At 44.5% G+C, this 11,218-nt stretch overlaps 1 protein-coding gene across 1 annotated transcript in view; it reads right to left on the bottom strand.

The window, feature by feature from the left end:
- Positions 1-2,746, bottom strand: part of LOC102045035 (kazal-type serine protease inhibitor domain-containing protein 1-like) — a 9,979-nt gene extending 7,233 nt beyond the window's left edge. Inside the window, exon 1 of the mRNA XM_005428623.1 lies at positions 1,853-2,746. Coding sequence (XP_005428680.1) covers positions 1,853-2,309 — 457 coding nt within the window. The 5' untranslated portion in view covers positions 2,310-2,746. The remainder of the gene's footprint in view (positions 1-1,852) is intronic.
- Positions 2,747-11,218: the final 8,472 nt, after the last annotated feature.

The raw sequence follows: 11,218 nt of genomic DNA, 5'->3' as shown, positions 1-11,218 counted from the left end.
GGACAGGAGAAGGGCATTTGTGACCCCGGTCGCTGCCACCCCAGCACCCTGCCCAGCGCGGGCACGCCACAGCCTCTTTAACTAAACCGCGCAGCAGTGACACGGCTGTGAACTTTGCGCAGGCTTCTGTGCAATTCAAAAAGCTGAGCGGTGAGGATAATTCTCTGCATTCCTGGAGAGAGGCTCCAGATTTTCGGGGGAGCCAGGGAAGCAGTGGGAAAGCGCTGGGGGTGATGCCTGCATGCAGAGCAGAGCAGCCAAGATCCTTCTCCTGCTGGAGGAGCAGCAGCGCGATGCGCCTCGGGGGCCACTGGGGGCTGCTGGATGACACCAGCAATTAAAAGTGATAGTACTTCCAAATTAAAAAGTCTCTTGAACCGGGCCAGTTCTGTTAAATCAATTAGAGGGACCACTGCTTTAAGCCTGTGCGCCTGAGCAGCTGCCGCTGCTGCAAAGTTACCAGCACTCGCTAAGGGACGAGCACTTCTGACTGAAATCTTGCTGGAGGGATTATGCCACAAGAACTACTGCTACGGAGTCCCAAACAAAGACTCCTTCCCAACCTGACAGACTTTCAGTTGTACTGCAGGCTGGCATGCATGTCGCTTTCCTGACAATCCTCGTTTCCCACCTTAATACCCTGATAGCAAATACAGGATTCTCTAATGGATCCTTCTCTCTCAGCTAGAGAAAGAGGAAAGAAGCCTGATATCAATTGTTCATCACTTTCTAAGTGGTCAATATCCCTTGTTCATTCAATATAAAACCACAGCATATGGTCTAAGACTGCTAGAGAAGAGCAGGTGAAATACACCCGAGTTACTCCCAGTCCTTTGCCAGAGTTGCAATTTCAGATTCCCGGAGCTGTGACCCATTTGTGACCCACAGACCTCTTCTACCTCATTTGAGAAAACATTTGATTAACTTAAAAACCCACAGTAGTTTCTCATTTAGAAACAAAAAAAACCTCTTCACATTTTCATTTTATAGTCATGTCTTAAGTGATAGACGCCCAGGAGTAATGACTTGTAGTAATGCAGAGAAAGGGAACAGCATATGAGCAGGGAGCCCGAGTCCCCTGTATACCCACCTAGGAATCCTTCCACTAACAATGGACAGAGACAACTGTGCACTTTAAGAGTCCTTTAGGGAAATTGTTTCCACTTGATTCTGTTCTACTATTTCGATTTCTCTTTCATGGGTTAGCTAGATTTTATGATGATTCTGAATTGGACTTTTTGGTAAAAAGAACAGAGCTGTTAATTAAATCCTATCTTCTTCTATTGCCCCTGCTTCACTGCTTACCATGTATCCTCACAGGTGGATACACACATGCACACATGTACCTGTGTGTGTATATGTATACACAGGAGATATATATATATATATATATATATATATATATATAAAATGAGATCTGCTTTACTATCACCACTTTAAGTCAGTCCTGTTACAATAATAATCATTTGTCCATTCCTCCCAGACTATCCTATCTGTTTACCAATTCCCAACTCCACATACAAGTTCTGTAGAAAAAAAAATCATACTCTGATTATAGTAATCATACTCTGATTATTGAGAACAGACCCATGTTGTAGATTGATGCCTTTTTAGGAGATTTAATCCACTAGTCTAATATAGAGGCTTATAAAAGACAAGATTTAGTACCAGATGCTGAAACACATTTTTAACACAAAGTTAAAAATGTGTCTCTGCATTATAACAGAATAATGATAATTGTAACAAAAACACAGTGTTAGTTTAATGAAGTTAGGCTAGAGTAGCTCGTAACATGTCTGAAGATAAGAATCAGCTCTTTTTTTCAGTTTGGAAGTGCCTCTGTACACATTACCTGATTCACATGGCCCTTTATGTTTCACACTGATGTTTCTTTTCGCAGCATAAGCCTTGTTGAACTGACAGATGTTTTCGTAGGTTTTCCCATCAGATCCACAGATGCTTTCTTGAGATTTGCACACACACTGCGGTTCAGGGACTTCCCCAAACCTTGCTTCATCAGCATCCAACCTGCACTCGAGGTGATCCCCACATTGCCCATAAAAATGATTGCCCTGGTCCAAGTCGCAGATCTGACCTTCCACGTTGCCACATTCCGGGCAGCAGCCACAGCGATCCAGCACAGCCCCAGCTGGACAGTCCTTGGGCTCAGAGCAGAGTGCCAAATCACATTTTCCACAACTATCTCCTTCCCTTAGCAGCCTCCACCAGCCTCGGTGGTACAAGGCAGGGAAACTCTGTGAAACCTGTACCAGTGCTACCAGCACTGCTGTAACCATCCGGTGCTTCATCTCGAAAGTGTAGCAAAAAGCAGAAAAGGTCCTTGGAGTAAAGCCAGGGAGAGGAAAAAAAAAAGCAAACCAAAAAAGAGCAAGCTAGTGAGAGAAAAACATCACAATCCTGGTTTTGTTTTAGAGTATAAGCTGTACTCTGAACACTGGCTTTAAGAAAAAATTAGTATCAGATTCCTAATCTGGAACTGATAATAAAAATGCATAAAAACCCAGCAGCTTTTCCCTAATGCAGTTTGGAATGTGAGTACTGCTTGCACAAAGACCAAACTGCCCCTTCTGATGGCTGAGTTGAAGCTCTCTGAAAAGCTGTTTGCTCCATGTCTCATTGAGCCAAATTTGCAAAGCCTTGCTCTACTGAAACATTACATTGCAGCTATTGTGGAAAGGGGAACAGGGACAAGGAGTGTAAAATCAAAAAAGTGACTGCTATGAGTGGCCCTCCCCTACATCAGGCAAAATAGATGTCCACATAAAGATAAATATGTGTACAAAGTAGCACCCAAAACCCCAGTGCCCTGGGGCTTGGCCAGTACTCTAGAGACTAGAGCTTGGTGCAACACCAAATGTGATGCATTCCTGATCACAGCTAAGGGCTCTGAATTAACACTTTATTTACAGGCTCTATACAAGCAAGAGGCAATCCAAGTCAGCTGCAATTGACTTTAAACTCTCAGGTTTAAGACGAAAGATGCCTGTAATCATTAAAGGACCCATTGTTCGTCTCTCTCCATATATTTTCTGCTTGGTGTTTATGGGTGTCTGGGCTTTGCAACACAAAATAATGTGGTCCATGTTTGGCTCTAAGAACAATGTGCAAAGGTTCAGAGCACAGGCAAACTGAGCAAACTGCTGCAGCTTCAGAAGGACATTCTGCTGAAGTGTTAGATGCTGTGCTCATCTTTTCAAAGCACTTCTTTGACTTAGTTTCTTAAGATGTGCTTACACTGCAGGTTATGAAGGAAGATGAAAGAGGTAGCTTGGATTTCTTTGCATGCTTTTCCTGTGTGTATATGGCTGCCAGTTCAGGGAGATGGCTTTGCAGGGTCATTTCTCACCAGGCGTTGTACTGTTCTTTCTCCATCTCAGGATTTAGATGTGCTCCCTATCTCCTGGCAGAAACCTCCCTTCCTTTGCCCTGCTGCTGAGATTTTGTACCCCACAGACTGCTGTTACCATTGTTCAAACCACATGCAGCTCGCCAGCAATTCATCTTCCTGGTTGTGGGGGTGGAAGTGAAGCATCATGGACCTGCAGCCCTGCAAGCATGGCTCAATGCCATGGGTCAAAGATCACCACTAGCTACAAAGCAAATGTCTCTGGGTGCTAGCTTAAAATAATCCTACGTGCATCACAATTTGAAGATAAACACATAAAACTAGGACACTGTTAACAAGCTGAAATAAAAGAGAAGTCATCCTTGTGGCCTACTTAAAATCTTTCACAAGCAGCTTTTCCTCTTCTTTTTTTTGTTCATGGTGTGTAAGTCCTTGCATAAGCTCAGTGAAGGATGCATTTTGTTGTATCAGCCTTGCATCCTCTGGCTGCATTCACAAAGGCAAATCTTTTGAGGTCATATATTTACTTTTCATCCCATTTCCACAGCTTTTCCGAAATTCAGCTCCTGTACCTTCTGCACCATTTGAGATTACCTCTTCCTTTGAGTTAAGTGGCAGGCTGCTTCAAAATCACTTCCTTCTCCAGAACAGCACAAAATGCAATTTCCCCCAGCCTACACTGATCACACATTTCAAAGCCAGCCTGGAGACACCTGCAGGGCACTGAGTTTTTTCCTCTGATCACTGAGATAATTCGTATTCTGGATGTGCAAGTTTTTGCTTTGAACGCTGAATCAGACTGTAAAGAAGTAAATTATGTGTGTAATTGATGCTTTTAACATTGAGAGTCAGTAAAAAAAAGTAACCTCAATTTAATGGGAAATTGATTATTTTGTCCGGTTTGATGTGTTTTATTTCACATTTCTTTATCAAGTCCTAATTGGACATTTAGTTCTGCATTATAGGGTCTAGTCATCACAGTCTATTTCATTATCTGTCTGTACAGCTTATGTTACAGCTGTAGGGGGGGAGTACCTATAGGACAAGGATTTGCTAAGGCTCATATGAAGTAAAGGAATGTTTATAGGGGTGAAGCCATATGTGCAAAGTGGAGCTAAAGCAGGAAGGAGCTGCAGGCCAGCAACACCCCCGGCAGGGTGAGGTTTGTCTGGCAGCTCTCAGGAAACCTGGGATCTTAGTGCTGAAAAACAGTGAGTGTATTGCAAGGAAGTACCTCCTGTGAGCTGGCACAGAGAAAACCCATCACAGATATCCTAGAAAGCATTTTTGGCATTTACCTGACTCATGTAATCTGAATTCTTGGTGGGTTCAGCCTCTAAATTAAGAACTGGAAGTGCCTGCAGTATCGTTTAAACAGCTGCCACCTGGCAGATGATCTGCAGCTGAGGGTTACTTGGTCACAGATTCCCGAGATCACCTGGAACAAATTGAGGTTAAAGCACTGTGGTATGACATGGAGAAATGGCCTGGTAAATCTCTGAATGTCTTTCATTATCAAGCCAGCTGTGACAAGCTGAGAACTCCCCACACTGGATGGGTGTGTGGCAGTCAGAGCACAGGGGGGCAGGGAGAGAGAGCAGGATGCACAGCTGGGTTTTCAGAGCACATTGAAGGCATAGTTCCATCTGCTTCAGGAATAAAACATGTATTATTTCAGCATGTCTCTAATCCCTGAAGCTTGCTTTGGTAGGGAAAAGTGCTGATTTTCAGCACAAACCTTGAATAAACCCTAAGTATGTTCCAGAAGCAAATACAAGCAGCCATGGATGAATGTCACCACTGGAGCTGCAGGACAACCAGCACTGTGCCCTGTGCTTTCAGCCAGCAGCCCCCAGGTGCTGCCTGCAGGGCAAGGGCACTGGAGGCTCACAGCCCCAGCAAGGGCAGGAGGCAGCAGGGATGGGGAGCTGGCTGCCATCAGCTGGGAAATGACGCCTTGGAGAATCATGTCCTGAAGGAAGGGCTGTGCTGTCTGTGCAGCAATTTCCCTGCCCTTTCCCCAGTGTTTCCATATGGCATGATCAGTGTAAGGAGTTCTGCCACCTTCCTGTGGAAACACAGGTGGCGTGATGGGCAGGGAGGGGACACGGCAAAGCAGCCCAGGGCTCTATTATGCTCAGCTTCTGATTTGTATCACATTGTTCTGCTTTGTATCATAATAAGTAAGGTATGTGGCTGATGCAATTTGAAATTCTGTTGCTGGTGATTTTTGAGGTACTGCTCCTTCAGTCAGAATATGGTTTGGCTCTTTATTCTGTTTTTATTTGTGTCAACTTGAGTTTTAAGTAAGTGAAGTTTCTCAATTCAGCTCCTGCCAGACTTGCAGACCTGGTTCCTACATAGGCACAGGAGTCCTGTAAGGAATGACAGCAAAATACAAAAATGTTCCACATGTTCCTTCTACCTTCTCTGTCCTGCAATGGTTCCTCTCCTTAAACATCTGGAGTCAAGTTTAGAAACTAGAGTGCTCTGTCCCTTAGGCTGTACTGATTACCTATACTTCAGGTTCCTTAGAAATAGGAAATCTTGGCTGACTCCATGTGTTTCTATCCAAGGAATTTTATACTTGTATTATGTGCCCAAAAGAAGCATTAAAGACCAAAAGAAGCATTAAGAATGTTCAGCCTGTTATACTGGGTCAGAGCAGGCTTCAGGTGGCTGTGCCCAGTGGGTACGTGCATTACTTGCTACTGTACCCATCTCCTAGGAAAACTCTTCCACCCATAGTATCCAGAACTGAGCTTCAGTCAAGGTGCTTAGCTCACCTGAGAGCAGTATTTAATTTTGTTGAAGTAAGTGGCGCATGGGCATGACTGATGCTGGCTCCTCCCAGAAATGCTGACTGGGGCAGTCCTGGGATCTCCTGACAGGGCCTTTTCTGGGACCAGTCCAATGTGCTGACACTGCTTTCATCTCATCATTAGTACTGTAAGCACATGAACTATAAGTTAATCCTACTGTAACATGATTATAAAATCCATTAATCAAAGGCAGGAGATCCATAATTAACTTATTCTCCAGCATCAAGTAAATGATTCTGCTATGAGCTTTAAGAAAGCAATTGTTCCCTAATATGCAAAATACAGTGGAGCTATTAGACTATAATTGTATAATTAAATTATAAATTTTGCATATTTTAATAAGATGTTAATTATTTTCTTTGTAGCTTAAAATGTAGGTTCATTTTTGTAGGGTTTAACATATAATTTTAAAAAATCAAAATTAATGTTTGTCCCCTACCTGTAAGCTGACCTTTCCATGAAAGGCTTTGACCAGACTTTTGATGACTCACCTCACACCTGTCTCCAACAGTGGCTCACTGTAGATTTCTCCTGTTATGTATTTCAGCATATTCATTATTGGTCACTGCAGACAAATTTTAACTTAAAAAGATGAAGAAGTACCTGCTAGCACTGTGCTGGTACCAGCTGCTGGGTTTGTTTCAATACAGGCTTACTGACTCCTCTTCCTACAAGTTATTTCTTTCCAAGGGGCCAGATATATCAAGGGTTTTTTTCAAGCCTGTTCAGTGTCTCTTCTGTCCTTTAAGTAGACTAAATTTCTGAAAACTCTTCAGTCTTATCCAGAAACACCTGAGCCTCCCATTCCAGAACGGAAAGGTGGTGCTGGAAACATCAGCAGCTGTTAATCAAGCATTTCCCTGAAATCATTCTCTTGAGAGATGAGAGTTGCAGCAAAGAGACTTTCACAGAAAATACCAGAGGAACATTTCACCCATATGCCCTGCCCACATTTCTAGCCTGGCAAATCCAGCTTGCTCCTCTTCATCCTTTTTTTGTACCCTTCCATCTCGTACTGCTGTATGGAAGCAAAAGCCATCATCATTCATCTTCCTGTTGAGAGGAAGCCATGAACTTTTGTCCACCTTCTGCCTTTGTTTTGGGAATGCTTGTCTGTTACATGGGTTTATGGGCTGGAGACACACACACGACAAAACACACTGATCAAGATCAGCAAACAGCAGTGAGTTTATTATGGCTGCCCTTTTTATGGGGCTTTGCATCTTCCAGGCCCAGATGGCTGACTGGAAGAGACCTCTCTCCACCCAGCTCTCTGGCCAGTGGGGTATCTGCATTTAAGTGTGAACAGGGTTGGGTGAGGTTTCTGTTACCTCTTTTCTAGAATGAGCTAGGTCAGCCAAATTGGATTTGTTATGGCCAGATTTATCTTGTTCAGTTACAGACCAGCTGTACTGCGACATTTTTCCATTAGCCCTCTATTTTGCACAGACCACAGTACTTTCAGGTGGCATGTTTTGTGCAGTTTCGTGCAGAGTGAAGCAATTTTTGTGTCAAAGGCAGTTGCTGTGTACATGACCAGTGACATGAGAGTGCTACCAGATACAGCAGGGCTTCAAAGACACCAGGGCCTGGGGAAAACGCATCAGACCTTGGCCCACAAACCCAGAGAATAAAAGAGCAACACAAGAAAGAGTCTTGCACATGCTGCCAGCTACAAGCAGCAGGACAGAAATGGGACAGTGGACTGGGGGGCCTGCAGGCAGTGGGCAGCAAAGGGTGGGAAATACAGGTAGGGCTCTGGGAGGCACCCACTTACCTCTGCCACCAGGGTGTGGCTGGCATGAAAGTGTCCAGCAACATCCATGTGTGCCCCTCGCTATTCTCAGTCCCTTCTGGGTTCAACATGCAGTAGGATGTTGGAAAACTGGCCTGGCTCCTGCTGCAGACCTGCAACAAATGTGCTCTAAGCATTTGGAGAGGGGCTGGAAGAAAACAGAATAGAAAACCCTGACACGGTTCTGACTTCAGCAATGTTTCAAGGTGCTTTTAGCAGACGGTCTGAGCAGCAGTGTCATCTCTGGCTGCTTTGGGTGCCCATCCATCCCTCCCCTGCAGAGGCAGAGATAGGAGGAACACGAGGAGGCTGAAGCTCAAAGCTGACACTGGTGCTGCTACCAGCAAAGTTCTTCAGAGTGGCAACCACAGTGTTTCCTGGGAAAGTCTAATGGAAAGGGAGATCTCCAAAACTTGCTATGAATACAGAGTAATTTTTATTGCCAACCTTAATGCTGATGGATAGGACAGTTTGTCTTTTCCAGTTTATATAAGAGTAGTTGATATAAAATTACTTCATAGCTGGATATTTATGAGAAGTTTCATTTCAAATAATGTAGTTTTTGCCTCTAGTGGTGCTGTAGTTTAGCCTATTATTACTGGGAACTAAATCTTTAGGATATTCCAGCTATAACTGTAGGGCCTGTCTGTCTACAGAGCAAAGTTAGTATTTTCCAAAGCAAAGGAAACTTTATAATGCAAAGTCACATTAGCAAAAACTACCTGTCCCTAAAACCAGCCAAGAAATCAGGCACAGAGAGGAAATTTGGGGGATGTTCCTTCAGATGCTCCTGCTTTCTCTCACAGCAGTACTGAGTCTTCTCCATGACAGTGAATGCAGAGATATTCTATCTTGGTCTTCCTCTGGGAAAGTGACCAGAATCCAAGCTGTGATATAAGCAACATTCTCTCACCTTGTCTCTGCTGCACATGGATCTTGCATAAACTGCTCCTGTCTCTTGAGGGAAATAGGATTCACGCCTTGTGCCAGCAAAGTCATAACAAAAGCTGTGGCAAATGAAAGCAAGCCCTGAGAGCAGCCACCTGCTGAAATTAGGTATTGTTCAGGTTGGAGAAGGCCTTTCTGGGAAAGGGTCTGTAGCATAAGTCATGTGAGGAGCAGCTCAGGGAGCTGGGAAGGGGCTCAGCCTGGAGCAAAGGAGGCTCAGGGGGCCCTTGTGGCTCTGCACAGCTCCTGCCAGGAGGGCACAGCCGGGGGGTCGGGCTGTGCTCCAGGGAACAGGGACAGGAGCACAGGGAATGGCCTCAGGCTGGGCCAGGGCAGGCTCTAGTTGGATATTATGGAAAATTTCTTCACTGGAAAGGCGGTGGCATTGGAACAGACTGCACAGGGCGGTGGTGGAGTACCCATCCCTGGAGGGATTTAAAAGCCATGTGGATGTGGCACTTGGGAACAGGGGCTAGTGGTGGCCTTGGCAGGGCTGGGGGAACAGCTGGACTCGATCGTCTTGGAGGGCTTTGTACGATGAAATTCCTTTTGTTAACATTAATATTTGGTGACTAGTGTAAAACAGATAAGGGCATTTTAGTTGGGTTTTAAAGAAAGAAACCATTAGAGAGAGAAGAGATAATGATTTTTTTTTTCGTAGAGAATCTCTCTGAGGGGTTGTGTTCATATCACAAACATTCATTTTATTACATTTTATGGAATGGACTTCAAATGCCAGTATATACAAGCCAACACTTCATTATTGGAGTTTGTGTTTATCCACTTGCCATTGTCAGCCTGTTCCCCTCTGTCTTCTTGTGCTGCTCTTTGTTAAAGCGATGATTTATGAAAATGTGGGTTAGATCTCTCAAAGTACAGTGTGGTGAAGTGGTTCAATAAAAAGTTATTAAGTAAAAAATCTATAGTTTCATGTGCTCTGTTCACCTTCTCTAGGAACCCCCAAGAAGAGATCCTTAAGCTAAGCAAACACTGCATGCTGAGACTCTAACATAAGCTACAAACTGAGAGGCCTCACCCAGCCGGAACTCTGCTGAATGGAGCCACTGCAGGCAATTCCGATTCTGCCCACATAACTGCAGGATTGCCCCCTCTCAGTGATGAAAGCAGCACAGACCAAAAAAGGGTGCCAGGTGGGGGAATCTGCCATAAAATGTTCATTTTACAATCAGCAAATAAAGACTTCCAGTATTCTCAAGCTACACAGTACCAAATAGCATTTGGTTCTTCAATGTAACTGTATGGCCGCATTTCATTTATCTTTAAAAGAAAACTTTGGCTTCTGCTGATTGCAGGATAAACAAAGCTGACTTCAGGTAGTTTCCAGAGCCCACTTAGAATATGATTTTTCTCAAAAAAGTAAGTGTTTCAGACTAAAAGTGAAAGTGTGAAAGGGTGATTTAGACTAGCCTACCCCAAACCCATGCACATTTTACACCCAGCAGCACTGTTGACTTGCCACAGCTGCACAGCCACGTAAAGGAGGGGATGACAAATGGCTACTTGTGCCTATGGCTGGCAAGGAGTGAGAGCTGCTTGTAGCAGTGAAGGCCAAAGGAAACATTCTCCAGGACAGAAAATAATTTGTGAGGAAGACATGGAAAGTGGTAGAATCTGTTTGTGTGCAGTACAGCAGGAAGAGTATAAGAGATGGGTTACAAAATGATTTTGTTGCCTCGATTTCATGTTCCCAAATCTCTGAAAAAATGCAGCTCAACAAACAACAACGCTCCATCTATCTCAGGGATGGAGAACTTCAGCAAGTGAGGGTTACCTCAGTGAGTTACAGGTTAAAAGCAGTGAGGCACTATTGTGCAGTACCGAATCACCATCCTGGCACTGCACCATCCAGGACAAAGCAGCACCATGCACAGAAGCATCCCACTGTGCTGCACTGCACTGAGCTCCTGCTGCTGCCTCAGGGCTCTCACTGCAACAGAGCAGCTATTGAGGCAGCAATCACAGTCCCTCTGTTCTCTCTGGCAAACAAAGAATAACAGTCATGATCCTATTCATCCTCTAGGACATCTCATCTTGAAGGTTCCAACCTACTCCAAGCTACCAAAATAATTCTGCCACCTGTAGTGCTCTGCAGCTGCCAGTGCAGTCCTGCACATCCATCTCCAGTCAGGTAAGGTGTGGTATGAAATGCAGCTATGAGCAGAAGAGCCCAGCACAGCCACTCAGCTGAAGAGCTGCTGATGCATGCACACCTCACACACTTCTGCTGGGTACCTCAGGAAACACAAGGAAGCTTTTTGTCCACAT

The sequence above is a fragment of the Geospiza fortis genome, unplaced genomic scaffold, assembly GCF_000277835.1.
Source record: "Geospiza fortis unplaced genomic scaffold, GeoFor_1.0 scaffold608, whole genome shotgun sequence".
NCBI classification, from domain to species: Eukaryota; Metazoa; Chordata; class Aves; order Passeriformes; family Thraupidae; genus Geospiza; species Geospiza fortis.
This window is presented reverse-complemented; position numbering and strand designations above follow the sequence as displayed.